The 21,333-nt window shown below is 35.1% G+C and overlaps 1 protein-coding gene across 2 annotated transcripts in view; it reads right to left on the bottom strand.

The window, feature by feature from the left end:
* Nucleotides 1-21,333, bottom strand: part of BCKDHB (branched chain keto acid dehydrogenase E1 subunit beta) — a 284,101-nt gene that overhangs the window by 223,707 nt on the left and 39,061 nt on the right. For both annotated transcript variants that reach the window (XM_043963534.1, XM_043963533.1), the window contains exons 4-6: nt 2,777-2,910; nt 1,552-1,707; nt 28-136 (exon numbers count right to left, since the gene is read on the bottom strand). In XM_043963534.1, coding sequence (XP_043819469.1) covers nt 28-136; nt 1,552-1,707; nt 2,777-2,910 — 399 coding nt within the window. The remainder of the gene's footprint in view (nt 1-27; nt 137-1,551; nt 1,708-2,776; nt 2,911-21,333) is intronic.

The raw sequence follows: 21,333 nt of genomic DNA, 5'->3' as shown, positions 1-21,333 counted from the left end.
AGGAAAAAAAATAGAAAAACATTTTACCTGCTGCCCTGTAAAGGATTTTAGGTTCAAAAAATATGCAAGGATTTTTGTCTTCTATGCACGATAAAAGTAGTCCCTTGGCCTCGAAAGGGCTTCTAGGTATAACTATCTGCCAATAAAAAAATAAATAAATAAATAAAATAAAAGATGCTTTTCAACCCATTTAGGAATAGTTTTATACAGTTAAATTTATAGAAAGGAATGTTCTTTTTAAAAAATCAATATCTGCTGGTTTAAAAGAATATGAAATTCAACTTAAATTAACTAGCACTTACTTTAAATTCCACCCAGATTTATAAGCCAAAAAATGCATTTTTTTAGAAAGCCGGGATGGGAGTGCATTCTTCCCCTAATCCAGTTCATCTGTGATACTTGGAATCATGAGATATAGAAAGGTTTTAAACATATAACCAACAGTACTCAATTAATAGCAGAACCAGGATAAGATCCCAAGTTTCCCTCTTCAAAATGTGTTCTGCTCTATAAGGCATGTTATACTTACTTGATGATGTGACAACCTGAATCTAATTTTTGACACAATTAAATAAAGAAGGCTTAAATCATGATACATCATAATAAACTCAGATTTATAAAGCATAGCTCAAAAAGGGCCAATTCATATTTGTGTTTCCAGATAAAAATGATTGATGGATAATTCATTCAATTTAAGCTGCAAATGATTATGAGATAATATTTTGCTGAGTTACAAAAAATCCACTGTTGCCTAGCATCTGGATATTCTCACAAGCTATTATTTGCAAATTACATTAATAATACATCTATATTCAGCTACAAATAACAACTTTGATATACCACAAAATCCATTAATATAGTAGGAGGAAAATAATACACTGAGGTACTTCAAAACTAACTTTCCAGGAATGTACTTCCTTGCCTTAACTGAAAATCTCACCTAGGAAACTCAGAATTCCCTTCTTTCCTTATAAAATTAAAATAAGAAAGCATATTCAAGCAAACATTCTGCCTAACCAATAGTACTTAAGGATTTTATCAGTACAGGAGGGAAAACCAATGTAAGATCATGTAAGCAAGAAATTATAGCTGAAAAGAAATAAGAGTTTTCTGCCTCGAGAGGCTTTGTAGCACTTTGTCTGTATCCCTTCCCTTTGACATTATCACCTTATAACTTATATCCACTTGTGGATATTATCCTTTTGATTAGACTATGAGTTCCTTGTGTCATTTTCTATCTTTCTATTACCAAAGCCTAGCCTTGAACCAAGGTTAGGCACCTAACAAAAATATGTTGAATTGTACTGGGGAGGAAAGAAAGTTTTTTAGTTTCTTCTTTCAGCTCTATGAGAATTATGACATCCTTAAGTTAATACTATCAGTGGTGTTTCCTTAACAAGATGGAGGTCTTGGTCTCATAAAAGCAACTAAATTAAGGTCAAGTCCAAGACTTTCAGTTCTATCCTCCTCTCAATGCCATTTCCAATTTAACAGAAATTAGAGTGAGAAAAATCACAAAATAATTAAGCACAATCAACACGATGACTTTACCTTTATTCCTGGACAGTGAGCAAAAAAGGCCTCAGGACACTGAGAATGATAAAGTGCCCCATGGCCTACACAACCCCAAGGAGCTCTTATTGTAAGGCCTCCACAATTAAAGAGATCTCCAGAGCGATAACGATATTTTGCTGCTTCATTAACAATCTAAAAAAGAAAACATACTAAAATAAGTCATTAATGCCCCACTGTTACATATATTTTGCTCAAATAAATTTGTCAGAGCTTTAAATGTCACATTCATCACTTAGTGAGACTGGGTTTGGAGGACAGAAAACACTAGGCCCATCACTGAGTACAAATATCAAAGCCTTTCCAGGCTGATAAGACTGCCATAATCTAACCTTCAATAATACTAGATCATTTCTATGCCACAAAAAGAGATCAGAGTTACACTTTAATGGAGAATGATGGATATAAACAGGCTGTGTATGTTACCAATGTTTCTTTATGTGTAAAAGGTAGACTCAAAGACATCAACTAGGATATGTGGGATTGAGCAAAGAAGTAGGTCAATCACATAGCAAGAATGAAAACCAATTCAGGGGCTACTCATTTGGTACACTGATACCACAACATCACAGCTAAAAATTCAAAGCAACCTCAGAGGGCATCTAGTCTAACTTGTACCTGAAGAGGAATATATTCTTTGATATCCCTTACATTTGGTCTTCTAGACTTCTTGGAAACTTCTAATGATACAATAGCATTACTCCTTGTGCGGTTCATTCTACTTTGAAGCAGCTCTAAGTGTTTGGAAGTTGTTCTTAATCCAACCAAAATCTGTTTCTTTGCAACTTCCACCCACTACTCTTAGTACTAACCTCTGGAGGCTAGCAAACATAACAAGTCTAATCCATCATTAAACATAAAGAATGGGAGAAAGGCCTCTATCACACTACATAGTTTCTCCAGTGAAGATGCATGGTAAAAAATGAACAAGAGTCCATGAGAAAGATGAGGTATATTGGGGTTTCAATATGTATCAGTAGAAATACCCAGACCTAAAAAAAAAAAAAAAAAAAAAAAAAAAGGAAGTACCTAGACCTTCAAAATCACAGATCATCCCAAGGAACTGTTATACTAAGTTTTCTAGGAATTCTAACAAATGTTTAAGCTGTCTATAATTGAATAAACTATTATAATTATTCCTTCTTTAAAATTTGAAGGCTAGCACTGTACAGACTTTATTAACAAAATGACAAATTATACTTACCTGATCAAAGGCAGGGAAGATGTAATCTGCAAACTGAATTTCTGCAATGGCAGTAGCTCCATTAACTGCAATTCCAATACCAAATCCAACAATTCCTTGTTCACACAATGGAGTGTTAAAAACTCTGTCTTTACCTTTTAAAAAAATAAGTTACTTTTAATATATCAAAGTTAAGGTACCTGTGCAAGTCAAGACATAGTATGTTTGAAATTCAGTAAAGCTCATTGTATAGATCTTTATTCATCCAGAGTCCTTATAAAAGTTATAACTTCTTTGAAATGCAATGTGCTCATACATAAAAAGAAGATGGCCTTACATATGCTATATTGCTTCAAAGGATGATTTTGAAGAAAGTGTTTTTAAATCAATTGATCAAAAAGCACTAGTAAGCACCTAATACATACATCTGTGTGTGCATATATGTATGTATGTATGTATATGCAAGTATTAAATGTAGGTACATATACACATGTACATGCACACATATAGATACATGTGTCTATATGTTGTGTGTATGTATATATACACAACCACACAGATACAAATATATACGTGTCTGTGTTACTTTCTCAGTGGTAAGGGGTAGGTGAGAGAAGGAAAACATGGAACTAAAAACAAAATAAAATTTTAATTTAAAAAAAGAAAAATGCATGTTTTTTCCATTCCTAGAACTCTATGTGTGTGTATGTATATATATATATATGGGTGTGTGTGTGTATATATATATATATATATATATATATATATATATATATATATATTTAATATATGAGCTATCATTATAATATTAAGAAAATACCTATTACTTAGTATTTATTAAATGTCTACTGTGTAATAGTCACTATGCTAAGCAGTGAGGGGTAAGGAAATCAAACTGATACTGTCTCCATTTTTTAAACTAATTCAATTAACTACTGACATTTTGTATAACTGCCTAAATCACATTTCTTTTTGTCTTTGAGTTGTTCAGAAGTTCAGTCTTCCTTTTGGAGTTAAGTTTAAAATTCAGTTTCCCTATAAATTATTTTAATTAAAAGAAACTTATTATCTCTCTGCCTCTAGCTGTCCTTGACCAAGAAGAGGAAATCTGTTATCTATATAATGATAATAATTCTTGCAGGTGGATTAAATCAATCAGAAGTTCCTACTAACAAGATGGAAGGAAAAGTCGCTAGTACCACATTCCTGTTTCCATCCAATCATCTTGGCCCCCATGATGATGATGTTTCAGGTTTTGTAACCAATCATATTGTTTTCCCCATCTATGATGCTGCCTTCTATTTTTTTGGGGGGGGAATGGGTAATACACCTCCTTTTTTCTGTAAAAATGGTCCATCAATCTTCATTCTAGCTCTTTTGGCTTGCTGAGTAGCGAAAGACTCCTCTTATTGGTAACTGCTAGCCTTACTAATAGATTGAACATGCTCAGAACTTTGTTGCCTCAGTTTACCTTACTTTCAATTGTGACAGGGATCTTTAAAAAGGAAACAAAAAGATGGTCCTAGCCCTAAGGAGCTCACAGTCTAATGGGAGAGATAACATGCAAACAATTATGTTCAAACAAGCTATATTCAGGATAATTTGGAACTAATCACAAGAGGGAAAGCACTAGAATTAAGAGGGATTAGAAAAGGCTTTCTGTAAAAGGTAGGATTTTAATGGCTACTTGAAGGAAGTCAGAGAAGTCAAGAGGCAGAGATGAGAAAGGAGAGCATTCCAGGAATAGGAGAAAGCGGTGAAAAAGCCCAAAGCCAAAAAATGGTTTATCTTATTAGAACAACAACAAGAAGTATGGTGTTACTTAGAGGGCAGTAAGATGTAAGACTAGGAAGGTAGGAGGGGCTGGGTTATGAGGGGCTTTGAACCCTAAATAGAGGATTTTTTTATCCTGGAGGTTATAGGGAGTTGGAGAATTAGGGAAGCGGTAACATTGTCAGATCTGAGCAATAGGAAAATATTTTTGGGGGCTGAAGAAAGTAAAAACTGGACTAGAGAGACTTGAAGCATGGAAACCCACCAACAAGCTATTTCATTAGTCCAGGAATGAGATGATAAGGGGCCGCACCAGAGCAATGATGATATCAGAGGAAAAAAGAGGAAGTATTTGAAAGATGTTACAAAGGTAAAATTCACAGGCCTTAGCAATGGATTGGATAAGGGCAGGTGAGGGAGGAGAGATAATGAAGAGCCAAGGATGACACCTAGGTTGAGAGGAAAAAGGAATGAGAGGATGGTGTTATTCTCTAGAATAATAGGGAAGATAGGAGGTGGGGCAAATGTAGGCGTGAAAGATGAATTCCAGTTCCATAAGAGACATCTTGAGTTAAAATCTCTGCTGGACATCCAATTTAAGATGTTTGAAAGGCAGCTGGAGATATAATATTGGAATCCACAGAGAGGTTACTTATGCGTCCTATTCTCTGCCTTATCTGATAGAATGTTAAGCTCCTTGAGGACAAGGACAGTTTCATTTTGTCTTTGAATCTCCAGAACCTAACACAGTTCCTAGCACGTGGTAAGTGATTAAGAAATTCTTGTTCATAGTTTATAGCAATTGACAGAAAGCTTTAATTCTAACTTTCTAGTTGAAAAAGTTTCAGCATAAGTACCCTATTCACAACTAAAATCTTTTTTACTTCAACAAAAAGAAGTTATCATCCCAGGTGACAGTGAAATGTTTTGATATCAAGGTGATATAATTTCTTTCAAAGTTATTTTTTATTCAAAAGATTATGTTTGGCCATTACTTCCAAAACTGTAATACCCTTGTGAGAGATCTCTGGGGGGAGATTTCACTTCAAAATTTTATCACATAATTTTTTTCTGTAGATGATATCATAGGTTATAAGACAAAAAGTTTAATATTTATAACAAAATGCCTACAGTTTCTACTTCTTGAAACAAGAAACAGCAAAAACTTCTCAAACCTTAATATTTCAGAAGGCATTTAAGATTAAGAATGAAAGAAAGATAGGCCCTTTGACCCAGCAATACCACTCTTGGGTCTTTTTCCCAAAGAGATCATAAAAAAGGGAAAAGGACCCACATGTACAAAAATATTTATAGCTGCTCTTTTTGTGGTGGCAAAGAATTGGAAATTGAGGGGATGTCCATCAATTGGGGAATGGCTGAACAAGTTGTGGTATATGAATGTAATGGAATTCTATTGTGCTGTAAGAAATGATGAGCAGGTGGAGTTCAGAGAAACCTGGAAGGAGTTGCACGAACTGATGATGAGTGAGATGAGCAGAACCAGAAGAACATTATACACAGTATCATCAACATTATGTGTTGATCAACTGTGATAGACTAGATTCTTCTCACCAATCCAACAGAACAAGAAAGTTCCAAAGGGCTCATGATGGAAAAGGCTCTCCAAATCCAGAAAAAAAAAAAAAAAGAAGGAACTGGGGAATATGGATGCTGATTAAACCATACTATTTCTTTTGTTTTTGGTGCTGTTGGTCTTCTGATTTGAGGTTTTTTTCTTTGTGCTCTGATCCTTCTCGTATAACATGACTAATGCAGAAATATGTTTAATGTTATTATGTATATATAACCTATATCAGATTGCCTGCTGTCTAGGGGAGGAGGGGAGAGAGGGAAGGGAGGGAGAAAATTTTGAAATTGGAAATCTTATATAAACAAATGTTGAAAATTATTTCTACATGTAACTGGAAAATAATAAAATGATTTTGTTTTTAAAAAAAGATAGGTGGGTACAGAGGAAGGCAAGAGAAGGGAAGGAAATATTTAAAAAATGGTATCATATTACCAAATGAATCAAAACAAACAAAAACTTATTACCAAATGAATCAATAACCATGAATATCACCGCAATTATATAAGAAAGAACCCTTTGTAAGTCCAAGGGAAACAGGGAATTTTTTGGAGAAGTTGCAACTTAAGTAACTCACAAAGTTGTGGTAGACAATAATAAAATTTACATGATACAACTCTAAGAGCATGTGTTTTTCTTTACAGTAATTCTATAACAGTTAAAAACAGAGAGGTATTATTTCAGTTCAACCTACTGCCCATGCAGAATAAGAATAAGCCTGAGAATTGTCTCCCCCAACCCCTAACATTCAACCATAGTGGAAAAACCCAGACCTTTGCCCACGTCTAAATTAACCATTGGCCATTCCACTAGTGACTATCATAATAACTGACTGATAAATATGGATAGATACAAAAGGTATATAAGTAGACACCAAGATAATAGGGTCAAGTAATAGAATGAGGTAGATGAGAAAATAGGAGAAAAATTAATGAGGTAGATAAGGATAAAGAAATACATTACTGGGGCATCTAGGTGGCACAGTGGATAAAGCACCGGCCCTGGATTCAGGAGGACCCGAGTTCAAATTCAGCCTCAGACACTTGACACTTATTAGCTGTGTGACCTTAGGCAAGTCACTTAATCCCTCATTGCCCCACAAAAAAAAAAGAAAGAAAGAAAAGAAATACAATACTGGTGGCTGAGTGCACTGAAAAAAGACACTAAGTAGGTTGGCAAAATAAAGAAACAGATAGATCAACACTTGAAAAAAAATGTATAGGATAATAAATGCTACCTCTTGCAAATTCTATCTGTTGTTCCTAGATCTGTACTCAGGGGCCAAGTAGAATAAAACCAATACATCTTCCACATGAAGGCCCTTCAGAACTATACAAAAGCTATTAGGTCACCATCTGCATCTTCTCTTCTCCAGACTAAATAACTCTAGTCCCTTCAAATGATCCTCACATGGCATATCATCTAGTCTTCTCTTATTCCCAGTTACCTGCCTTTCAAAATGCTCCAGTTTGTCAATGTACTTCCTAAAACATGATTCCCAGAAGAGCAGAGTATGCCAGCTATTCTTTTTACAAAATAAATCCAAATGTAAGTCACAAATGTAAAATGAGGTGACTGACTTTATTATAAGAATTACTTATTCTTTACTTCCCTACTGATTCTTGTCATTAATAACTATAAACATTGATTATTTCTTTTGATGTATTTTCTATCCTGCTGCTTTAATGAAACTCTTAGTCATCTAAATTTTTATTCGATTCTCTTACATTTTCTAAGTATGTACACACAGAGAGGCATACACTAAAAAACAATGTGCATACATTATCACTTAGGTTTTATCCCAGCCAAATTTGCAGAAAAATGTGATTAACATTGAGAAAAATATGGTATTCTCACTTTTAATCACGAACTGTCTAGATGTTGTGATTTTACAACATTTGAAAGTTTACCAACAGCATTTAAGATGAAAAACATCATTTTAAGATACTGAATTTCAAATTACAAAGCAATACAGACAGACCACTACTACTCCTTGAAATAAATACAAAAGTATGTGATATCTTTCCAACACCTAAACATCAACAGTCGTGAAAATTATAATTTAAAAAATCTAAAATCAAGGTCTAGCTTCTGTGTAAAAGAGAAACACTGGGGATTTCTCCAAATACTATATAGGTAAAACAGAAATGACAACATTCTCTGTTACTAACAATACAAGAAATTCTAGCTATAGCAATAAAACAAGCAAGAGCAAAGCAAAAGTACACCTATTCACAAACAATATGATGAATTTCTTAGAAAATTCAAGAGAATTAACTAAAAATGTTAAATTCCTAAGAATTTCTCATTAAAGCAGCAGAATATAAAATACATTAAAAGAATTCACCAACATTTATGCTTATTAATGACAAGAATCAGGAGGGAAAGGGAGCAGCTAGGTGGTACAGTGGAAAAGCACTGACCCTGGATTCAAGGGGACCTGAGTTAATAAATATGACCTCAGACACTTGACACTTACTAGCTCTGTGATCCTAAGCAAGTCACTTAACCCTCATTGCCCCAAAAAAGAAAGAAAGAAAGAGAGAAAAAGGGAGAAAGGGAGGGAGGGAGGGAGAAACAAACAAACAGGAGGGAAGGAAAAGAAAGGGTAATTATGTTCAAAATAATCACAAAATGTATAAAATATCTAGAAATTAATTTACACACTCAGATCTTATATAGATACAACTACAAAATATCCTGGGGGGGGAGGGGAGGCCAGGAGGAGGAAGGCTGTAGAGATATTCATTGTACATGGTATGAATGAAATTTTCCCCAACCCTTAGAGATTGTGATTCAATGTGCTCTGAGTATTCTTTAATGGCTTAAGCAAATGCAGTAAGTAGGAAAGAAACTATGTAACATAGTTGTAAACTATTGTAAACTTATCTCTTGTCTATTGTAAACTTGTCTCTTGAACATCTCCTTTTATTGTGGTTAAATGTCCAACCTAGGTACTAAAAATAGTATCTCCTAAAATGAAGGAACCAATCTGCATTCGATATAATATGCATTAGACTTCTACAAAAAGCTCTGAGAAGAACCCCAAATTGGCTGGCTGCCAGGTATTTGTTTGACCCTGTTACTGTCACTGCATTTTCATAATTTGGGCATGGTGACCATGTTAAAATATTTCATTTCTCTACCATTTTCAGTATGCTATGGGGATGCAATGGGAAGAGTTGGTCTAAAAATAGTAGTGTATAAATACTTTAGAGTCCTAAAGGGGTATAAAACCCCTGTGATCCCTATCCTCGGGGTCTTCGGGTCCTAGACCTGAGACCAGCTTTATTGTGAGACAGGATCCCTCTCTCAATAAACCTATTTCCCCTATGGCTTGGAGACTTCACTGTTTCTTTTCTTCATCGGACTTAGAAATTTCCGCGACAATGGTTGGCTCATGTAGATAACAAAAAGATAATATTACTTAAAATTGATTGTTAGATTTAGTGCTACACTAATCAAACCATGAAAGAGTTATTTTATAGGACTAGATCCATGTTCAAACAGATTTGTCATCTCATCAGTTTGGATGTTCCCAGTTAACAATGAAAATCACAACCCGCCCAGGCCTACCCTGGACAAGGGTCCAACCAAGTAATCCAGAGTTTTTTTCCCCCTTTTTCCTAACAATACAGGGACACCAATAGCACACTCACATTGATCACCTGTAATCTCACCACTTGACTAGCATGTCTGCTCTTTCAATCATATTTTTTCCCCCGATGGCAACTTTTATTCCAGTTATATAAAGTTTGTTATTGGTTATATGTTATGGCCTCATATCCATCATGTGTTTTCCCACTGTTGTTTGCATGGTACTCATTTCCAATTTCCCTGAGACTGGGGGTTCCATGTCTCAGTCGTGAAATACTCATAGAATGTTGGTATTTTTAAGTCTAAATAATTTATGGCAAATGAATATAATATAATGTTGCTACACTATAAGAAACAATGAATATAAGGACTACAGAGAGCATGGAAAGACTTACATGCACTATTTGACAGTTTCCTCCGAGATACTCTTCTCTCTGTTTGTTTTAGTGACATTTCTCTCTCAGTTATCTTTCTGGCAGATCATTCTTCAGTCTCATCACTGTCTCACTTGGTGACCTCATTAACTCCCGTGGGTTCAATTATCATTTCTATGCCTATGACTGTCAGATTTATGACTCTCAATTTCTCTTTCATGAACCAGTCCTGCAGCAACAATTATCTATTAGACATTTCCAACTGGAAATGCTATAGGCATCTGAAAATTAACATGTTCAAAATAGAACTTATCCTCCCCTAAAAACCATCCCTCTTCAGAGCTTAACTATTAATGTGAAGTACAGGCTCATTCCTCCACTCACTGAAGTTCACAACCTTTGTGTGATTCTCAACTCTCCACTCTTGGTTATCTCACATACCCAGTTAGTTGCCAAGTTGTCACTTAGATATTCATATTATCTCTCAGGGAATCCCTGCCTTCTTTCAAGCTCTCATCACCTCTCTCCTGGACTATTAAAAAAGTATCCTAATTCATTTCCTGGCCTCAATTCTCTCCGCACTCAAAGGCATCCTCCAGTTGCCACAGTAACTTCCCTAAGATACAGATCATGTCACCCTCCTATATTCAATAAACTCCAATGGCTTCCTATAACCTCTAGGGTAAAATATAAACCCCTCTATGTGGCATTTCGATTTCTTTACAATCTTCTCCCCTCCTATCTTCAGCCAAATAATATATTACTCCTCTCCACATTTTAAAAAAAATGTTTTAAAGTCCAGACATATGGACCAACTTGATATTCCTCACATTATATCAGAATTCTTTCTACTACTACAATCTCGAAACAATCAAAATTGCATGTCACATAAAGATCTATAACCAGAGGAGGGGAAAAAGGTAGACTATTCATATAGCAACAATGAATGAAAATCTAAGATCCCATGACTGTTACATAAAGTAAAAACTTTCTAATGATGACAGACATCACCACAAAACATTAATAATAAGAGAAATGCAAATAAAGACAACTTTGAGGCTTCACCTCATACCAAGCAAATTGGTGAAGATGATAGAATATTTCACTTCCCAGCCATTTTTGGATAACTGAGGCATTGCTGAATAGCTCTCAATGTTCTACATCTAACTGACATTTAGGAAACAATTAACCACTGTTAATAGATAGCTTCCACCAAAGAGGTTTTTTTTTTTTAATTTATGGTTAAAATATTCAAAGTTCTAATTTAAATGAATAAGCTGACTACCAACAGCCCCTCCGACATTAAGTTGATCATTAGTAAGAAATGTTCTAGAAGACACCTGAACAACTGCAAACTAGGGAATCACACTTCCTTGAAGGATAAGCCAGTGTAAGACTCATTTTCCTGATCAATTGAGGAAACAAGAAAATTAATTGAGAACAAAAGGGAAAATGGAGAAATCATAGAGATTAAATAATTATGTGAAAATATCATGCCAGTGAACATATCTTAAGACTAAAATAGTTTTATCCATTCCAAAAACTATTCAACAAAAACAGAGATACTTTGGAATGTAACGATTAGAGTGACGCTACCTGCTGGAGAATTACTATAGGAAAGCTCCACCATAAGGAGAAGGCATCTGAGGGCAAGCCATGAAGCTTTCCTTTGGCATCAGGAAGTGATGTTTGCTCACGGGTACTGTCTATCAAAGCTACCAGCCAATTAGCTTGGAGCTATGTGTGCATGTGGACAGGATGTTCCCAGTTTCACAGGAGGCTTGTGGGAGGAAGAAGGGGCGAGGCTGGCTCTCTTGCTCTCTTCCATCAGCACTCTCATGGAGAGTGGAGCAGCAATGTGGGCTGCCTGAGATAGATAGCTGAATCTACACCTCTTTCTCTCTCTCTTCACCAAATTCTTGTTCTCCTTAATAAATTCTTAAAAGTCTAACTCTTGCTAAAGCTTATAATTTATTGGCGACCACTCATTAAATATTTTAGATAGACTAGCTAGAATTTTAGCCCCTTATAGGAATTTAGGTAAATTCAATCCAATCCAATCCAATAAGCATTTACTTGGGAAAGATCTCCCATACTCAAGGCACTGTTTTATCAAGGATGACTGACTAAATAAAGGGAATAAAGTACTTCTCTAGATAGAGAAGCATTAAGAGTAGAATACTTAGTGAGATTCTTCTAGAACTAGACTTCTTTACTTCAATACCTCAGATACATCAGAATGTACATTCTTTCCACTGGGGTAGATCAGAGGTTTCAAATATGCTGCCAGTGGCCATCACCAACTTGGGCCAGCAACACTTCCCAAGTGCAGTCCAAACCATATTAAAATATAATTAGGAAATATTTAACAAAATAAAGAAAAATACAAGAAAACAGACAGCATTACATTTTAAAACTAAATCAATGTGCTGCTGATAAGGATCCTTTTGTGACCTACCCACCCCATTTCTATTTGGGTTTGACACTACTATAGTGCAGATCAGGGCTTCTTAAACTTTTTCCACTCATGACCCCTTTTTGCCCAAGAAATTTTTATACAACCCTGGTTATATAGATGTATAAAACAGGGATATATAACCTTTTACTGTTGTTAAATTTTTCACAAACCCTACATTCAGTTATTCAACCCTATATGGGGTCATGACCCACAGCTTAAGAATCTAGAGTATAGATCACCAGCTCTCCACAATTCTGGAACTGTAGTGACTAAAAAAAAATAATAATAATAATCACCTGATAGCTAACCTTCTGGTGATGGGACTTTCTAAACTTAGCTAAGCTCAATCATCAAGCAATATTTATATTTATAAGCTATTTGCAGTCTTACTTTCTTTTTTAAATAGTATTTTATTTTTCCCATTATATGTAAAAATATTTTTCAACATTCATTTTTGTAAGATTTTGAGTTCCAGGGGGCAGCTAGGTGGTGCAGTGGATAGAGCACCGGCCCTGAATTCAGGAGGACCTGAGTTCAAATCTGGCCTCAGGCACTTGACATGTTCTAGCTGTGTGACCCTGGGGAAGTCACTTAAGTCTCATTGCCCCGCAAAAAAAAAAAAAAAAAGATTTTGAGTTCCAAAATTTTTTCTCTCTCTCCCTCCCCTCCCTCCTCCCAAAGCCAACAAGCAATCTGATAGACAATGATGTTAAACATATTTCCACATAAGTTGTGTTGTGAGAGAAGAATCAGAACAGAAGGGAAAACCACAAGAAGAAACAAAACAAAACCAAAATCCCAATAACAAGAACAACAAAGTGAAAATAGTATGCTTTGATCTGCATTCAGACTCCATAGTTCTTTTTCGGGATGTGAAGAGCATTTTCTATCATGTCTTTTGGAATTTTCTTGGATCATTGTGCTGCTGAGAAGAGTTAAGTCTATCAGTTGATCATCACACAATGTTGCTGTTACTATGTACAATGTTCACTTGATTCTGCTCACTTCACACAGCATCAGATCACGTAAGTCTTTCCAGGTTTTTCTGAAATCTGTGGCAGTCTTACTTTCAGATTTGCAGAAATTAACTCAAGCTTTTCTGAGTAGGGAAATCATCATTGCCAATACCAAGTCTAAGAGCTGAATTCAGGTAGCAGGCAATGGGACAAAAAAGGGATGGGGGGTTGGGGAGGAGAAGAGCTCCTGAAACTCTGCAGTGGGATGCAAAAAAAAATGGAAATAACCTTAGCTATAGGCAAGTATGATGGTCCTCTACTGTGGAGAAAATAATCCATCCCACATTTATAAAATAATGGGTACCACACTATTAGTTGTGACCAAAGAAAAGGACATCTAATAACCTCTTCAGATGTGTTGGACAGTATCAATATTAAAGAACTATATTCAAATCAATTTCCCACAAATAAAAATGAAAGATAAAATAAAAATTAAAGTCAATTATATGCTAATATCAAAACTTGTAGGGAAAATCTACAATATAGATATTTTCTCTTAGAAATAAATTTTTTAATCCTCCCCTAAGACTAAAGAGAAAGACAAATGAAAGAAATAGTCAAGTTTATATCTGAAACAATGTAACACATGGGGAACCAAATGAGAAAGGAATGCTTTCTATAATTAAAAAAAATTCTGTCTGTAAGATATTTAACTTAAGCCTCAAACTTAATGTTTTGATGTAAAATGCTTTTGAAGATGAATTGAAATGTGACAATAAAAACCTGTCCTCTGCATCAGTCTCCAAAATGAGGTTTTATAAAAGTTAATATAAAATTCGGGCAGGTGGGGCTCGTTAGCCTTGTCAGGCAACCCGCCTAGGGGAAGGAAACCCTGATTTTAAACCTCCACTGCCTTGTGACTATATCCATATATGGGAAAGGCTTCGGGAGTTAACCCTGAGGAAATAATCAGGAGTCGGAGTCCCTTAGGCAGTTGGATGTTGGACATCACATCCCTCTGGCAACTCCTGAGGTGGCACTGGTGCCAAACTGTATTAGCTCTGCCTCTCCTTTGGATCCACCAATGTCACGGAGAGGGAAAACCTGCTGCATGGGCAACAGCTTGTTTTCCATATTGATCTGCCCAGGCCAGCACCCTGGAGAGGACACTCCAGCTACTCCTCATGGGGTAGATACAACATGGGACGCGGCAGTTACGGATTATAAGTCACTCAGGAGCTGCGGCTCCTGTATCGGACTGCACAGCCACACTGTGGCCTGTGGCTCTTCAAGGCACTGATCCATGGTCATCTGTGACTGGTGAAGGCCTACTAATATAAAAAAATGAAATTTGGACTTTAGGAAGGTTTCAACCACATGTAATCTTTAACTGTTAGGGGCCGCATTTGACACTGGATGAGAAACAGACCCGAAAGTCCAATGAATCCAGAAATTCAAGAAACCTGCAATTATTTCCCTATGTCTGAACACCTTGTGAAACATAAATAGGGTATTTGGGGAAGAAAAAGTTGCAAAATATACTTAGTTGCATTCTCCTTCTAAAGCATTAACAGATGAGTAGAATTTAAAGGCAAGCCATCCTAAAAGCTGCAAACACTATATGTTTAGATCTTTCTTCATTTATGTGGAAATGAGACAATTCCCAAAACATATATATTCTCTGTACCTGTGTCAACACAACAGTTCAAAACAATGGTAAATCGATTTCCCAACTTGATTCGTTCTTACAGGTCAACATAGTATATCTATATCATCCAAAATGTGCGTCATCTAGTGAAGAAGACATGGAATTGCAAGATTCAATTAACCTACCTAGCTTTATAAACAGTCCAAGCTTAGATGGAATAAATAAGTTGGGGCCCTTTTCTCAAGAGCAAAGAAAACATGACATAGAAGCATGAAAAATAAATGAGCTCTTCCCCTTCTAAACAGAAGGTTAACATTGAACCAATGAATAGGTCTAAATTTAAGAGCTATTAATAAAATACTACAAAAGGAAAATTTTTCTCCAGAAAATAAGAAACATCTACTAACTGGATACAATTAATATAATGTAAACATCTGTTTTCAGTGCTATAGTATTTCACTCAATTCTCATGTCCTAAACATGGAAAGAATGAACCTGGATGATGGAACTTTATGATTGCTAACACAAATCTTCAAAAAATATATTGGTCAGAAGCCATAACTGTTAATGTTTTAGCATGAAGAAAATATAATGTACTGTAGAAGATTTATTTACACCATTGGATTACTTGCTGGAAAAATTCAAAACAATCATTATTACATCATAACATGGTAGCTCTTGATATTTCACCTTCTAAAACTCTATTATGAAACATTTAAAACATGTCACTTTTCCATTGTAATTACTTGCCTTTCTTATTTTCCTTACCCTTATGGGCAATGAATTTAGCAGAAGAAAACTTAGAAAATATGTTTGCCAAAGGGAAGAAATGAATATAATTGGCTTCAAATGACAGAGATCAATAATCTAAACCCTAGATTAACAATGATATAAAAAGGATAAAAACAGCCATCCTAACTAAATTATACCATTGATCCATCCAACTCAGTGTTCTCTCCCCTAATGTCAAGAAAGCAGAAAACTGTTGCCTTCCATAACACAGACCTCAGAAGGAAAAGAAGTATCTCACAGATCCTTAACTCAACTAAGAAGACTATTAGGGGTCATCTTACCAAAAAGTATTCTGTGACTTACACTTGTGGTCAGTCAGTTCTATAATAACCTTTTGCCTAATTTTGCTACCCACTATACGAATGCAATATAGTGATTATTTATCTGGAAGTTATAATCTAGCGATCTCAACTATTCAAAACATAGCAAAGAACTAGAAAAGAAGCTTTGTTGCATTTATTTTGACTGTTCAAAGTCTATGATGTACTTTCCTTAATAAGATATCTATGCTTTCACACAAATAAAGTCAGATCTAAACAATAGGAAAAATATTAACTGCTCATGAGTAAGTAGGCCAAGCCAATATAATAAAAATTACAATTCTACCCAACTTAATTTACTTATTTAATACTATACCAATTGAACTACAAAAAAAAAACACTTTATAAAGCTAAAAAATAATACAATTCACTTAAAAGAACACAAAGTCAAGAAAATCAAGGGAATTGATGAAAACAAATGTGAATAACAGTACGTTATCTATACCAGATCTCAAACTGTTATTATAAAGCAGTACTCATCAAAACTATCATGTACTAGCCAAGAAAAAGAGTGGTGGATCAGTGGAATAGATTAGGTACACAAGACATAGTAGTAAACAACCACTGCAATCAAGTGTTTGATAAGTCCCAAAACTCCAGCTTTTGGGACAAGAACTCACTATTTGACAAAAACTGCTAGGGAAACTGGGGAAACAGTATGGCATAAACTAAGCAAAGACCACCATCTTACACCATATACCAAGATAAAGTCAAAATGAATACATGATTTAAACAGAAAGGGTGATGCCCCATATACAAATAAGGAGAGCAAAGAATAGTTTACCTGTCAAATTGATAGATAAGGGAAGAATTTATAACCAAACAAGAGACAGAGAATATAAGTAGAGGTAAAATGGACAGTTTTGATTATATTAAATTAAAAAGGAAACAATTTTTATAGCAAGTATCTCTAGGAGAACTGATTCAAATTTATAAGAATACAAGTAATTTCCCAATTGATAAATGGTCAAAGGATCTGAACGGGCAGTTTTCAGAACAAGAAATCAAAGCTATCAATAGTCATATGGAAAAATGCACTAAATAACTATTGATTAGAGAAATGCACAATAAAACAGCTCTGAGGTACCACCTTACACCTATCATATTGGTTAATATTACAGAAAAGGAAAATGACAAATGTTGAAATGGATGTGGGAGAATTGGAATACTAGTGCACTATTGGTGGAGTTGTGAACTTATCCAACCGTTCTGGAGAGCAATTTAGAACTATGCCCAAAGGGCTATAGAACTATGCATACCTTCTGATCCAGCAATACTACTGCTATGTCTATATCCCGAAGATTTCAAAAAGGGTGGTGCTATTTGTACAAAAATATTTATAGCTCTTTTTGTGGTACCTAAGAATCGGAAATAGAAGGTATACCCATCAAGTGGGGAATGGTTAAACAAGCTGTGGTATATTATTAGTGTGATAGAATATTACTGTGCTATAAGAAATAACAAGCAGGATGATTTTGGAAAAACCTGGAACGACTAACATTAACCGATGCAAAGGGAAGTAAACAGAATCCAGAAAATGTTGGACACAGTCATAGCAAAATTGTAAGATAAAGAACTGTGAATGACTTAGCTATTCTCAGCAATGATCCAAGATAATCCCAAAGGACTAATGGAAAATATGATCCACCTCCAAGGAAAAAACTGATATTCTTTGAATACATACTGAAGCATGCTATTTTTCACTTTTATTTCAAGTTTTCTTGTACATAATGACTAATGTGAAAATATTTTTAATGATTTCACATGTATAAACCATATCTGATTGCTTACCATCTCAGGGAAAGGGGAGGACAGAGATGGAAAGAAGGATAGAATTTGGAACTCAAAACTTTAAAAACTGTTTTAAAACTGCTCTATATCAAAACAAAAAGCAAAACAAAAAAAAACTGCTCCATATGTAATTGGGGAAAAATAAAACATAATTTTTAAAAATACATATACTGGCAGTTACTTTATCCACTGTAAAGTATTATGTAGTCATTTACTTAAGTTATTCCTCCCCAAAACCATATCTGGTAGACACACAATAAATTAATTTGCTAATTTCTCCCTTTATTAGTCTTCATGTATATTTTGTTATAAAAATGTGTGTATGTACATATATATATATACATATACATATATGTGTGTGTGTACACATACACATACACACACACACACACACACACACAACCATACTCTTGGTTGTTAGTTCTAAGTACTTTTTTTTTTTTAAAGAGCAATGAGGATTAAATGACTTGTCCAGGATCACACAGCTAGTGTCAAGTGTCTGAGGCCATGTCAAGTGTTTGAGACTGTCTAAGTGCTTTTAAAGTTTTCCTTACTTGCATCTTTTATTACCATTTATTAGAGTTATATTTTAAAATGCAGATGCTGGTAAAGTTACTTTCTCCACTGCAAATTATTATGTAGTCATTTACTTCAGTTATTCCAAGATTCTGGGAGGGGTTGTTAGCTGGTATTGAACTGACCAAGGAAAAGCACTAAAAGAAAAAATAGAAAGAAGTGGCACAAACAAATGAGGCAGTGATGATACTATCATTTTAAATTTAATACACATTTTTTAAAAAACAAGCCGAATGAAAAAGAGATTCAGGTTTTCATATACAATCCTCTTCTTCTGTTCTTTGTATACAGAAATGTTCATGTTAGTTGGAATTAGGAAGTAATCAGGAATTAAGCTAAGAAGGTGAATAAAATATGCATACTTTTGATAGCGAGACCCCTCTGCTCAGCATATACCACAAGGAGGTCAAGGATATTTTAAAAGGTCCCAAATACTCAAAAAGATTTATAGCAGCATGTTTTGTAGGAACAAAGAACTAGAAACAAAATAAATATGCTAAATAACTAAACAAATCGGACTACATGAATGTAATGGATTAATACATGTCTAAGAATGAATATGAAGAATACAGGCTATAACTAATACAGATGCAAAATCAAATAAATAGAACTAGGAAAATGAAATCTTGACTACAAAAAATGTAAATAGAACAACAAGAATCAAAAGTGAATTCTGAGTTATTATGATAACGAAGCTTGGCCATGAAGAAGAAATATCAGAATGTACCTCTCCACACATCTTTGCAGAAGTGGAGGACTACAGAGCTGGAACACATGTACTGTCAGATTTGGCTGTCATATTAGCTAGTTTTGCTGACCATTTTTGTTTTTTCCTCTTCCCTGCTCTTTCTTATAAAGGATAGTTCTCTGTTCTGGGTTGCATTTGACAATGTTGATCAACTTCTCTTCCTGGACACTCTGTCCCCTCTAGGTTTTTATGAAAGTATTCCTTCCTGCTTCATCTCCGGAAATATATGACCACTTTTTTTCAGCCTCCATGCTATCTATATTTAAGTACCCTAACAATGAGTATTCCCTCAAGGTTCTATGCTTGGCTTTTCTCCTCCCTCTATATTATCTCAGGGTGGGGGGGTACAAAGAGATAGAGAGAGATCTGAACCCTTTTTCTCCCAAATCTTCAGTTCCACATTACCTAAAAAGGAAGATAAGAAATACACGTAAAAATATATACAGTAGAAATATAAGAAGTAGAAATTGCTTCATCCTTAAAAGTTTCATTCAAAGAGGATGTACCAGACACATATTAAATTCAACATGATGAAAATTACCCCAATCCTCTTTCCTCTTCCAAACTTCCCTATTTCTGTAAAAGGACCCACAAACTTTCCGGTGTTTCACATTTATAATTTCAGCATTATCCTCAACTCCTCACTCACTCCACAAAACCAATTAGTTACTAAATCTTGCCATTTCTACAGTTACAATCTCTCTTTTGCATTCAACTCCTTTTTCCCCCTTACACAACATCCTTTCTAGTTCAGGCTCTCATTATCTCTCACCTAGATTATTGAAATAACCTCCTAATTGGTCTCCCTGCATCAAATTGCTCACCACTCTAATCCATTCTATACACTGCTGCCAAAGTAATTTCTTAAAAGTGCAATTTTGAGGGGCAGCTAGATGGCGCAGTGGATAGAGCACTGGCCCTGGAGTCAGGAGTACCTGAGTTCAAATCCGGCCTCAGACACTTAACACTTACTAGCTGTGTGACCCTGGGCAAGTCACTTAACTCCAATTGCCTTACTAAAAAAAAAAAAAAAAAGTGCAATTTTGACCATATGATTGATGGCCTACTTACCCAATCAACTCCAAAGATTTCATCTCATTTCTAGCATAAAATCTAAACTGTTCTGTTTAGCTTTTCAAGCCCTATACAACTTGACTTCAACCTATCTTTCCAGCCTCAGTGTATATTTTTTATAATCCTGCACTCTGCAAATCCAGTCAAACTGGCCCTCTCTCTGTTCTTCACACAGAATACACCATTTTTAGTCTCCATTGCTTTGTGCTCCCAATGCCTAGAATGTATTCTCTCCTTACTCTTAAATTCTCCCAGAGAGTCTCTCCTCCTTTAAAAAGCAGACACCATCTTCTACATAAAACTTTTCCTAATCTCTTCAACTACTCTCAAACTATTTGGCATTCAATTATGCTATAAGCATTGTTATTAATTCAATTTATATTGATACTGTATATATTTTATATGTATTTCCTTTCTACTCCATTAAAATGTAAGCGCATAATTGGTAGGGATTGTTTCATTTTTTACTTTATACTTCCAGTGCCTAGCAGGGTGCCTGGCACATACTAATTAGTCAATACATTTAATTAGCATTTCCTATGTGTCAGGGTCTATGCTAAGCACTGGAAACTTAAATATGAAAAAGAAAGCCAGTTCTTGCCCTCAAGAAGCTTACAATATGATAGGGGAAGGCAACACACAAAAGAAAACTGAAAAGAAAGAAGGGAAATGGGTAGATGTGAAGGTACCCAACATAGGAGAATGATGAAGAAGTACAAAGAACTTCAGGATAATCAGGCAGAAAAATGAAAAGATGGCTGGCCTAAGCCTAGACATCCACTTTAAATGGAGGTTTTAAGAGGTCTCTGCTCCATCTTTGATTCAGAAGGTGGGGCAGAGAATAGAGGTAAATAGTAGGTACTTCTGTTGAATGTTAGTTGAT

This window comes from Dromiciops gliroides, chromosome 4 (assembly GCF_019393635.1).
Source record: "Dromiciops gliroides isolate mDroGli1 chromosome 4, mDroGli1.pri, whole genome shotgun sequence".
In the NCBI taxonomy this organism is placed as follows: domain Eukaryota; kingdom Metazoa; phylum Chordata; class Mammalia; order Microbiotheria; family Microbiotheriidae; genus Dromiciops; species Dromiciops gliroides.
This window is presented reverse-complemented; position numbering and strand designations above follow the sequence as displayed.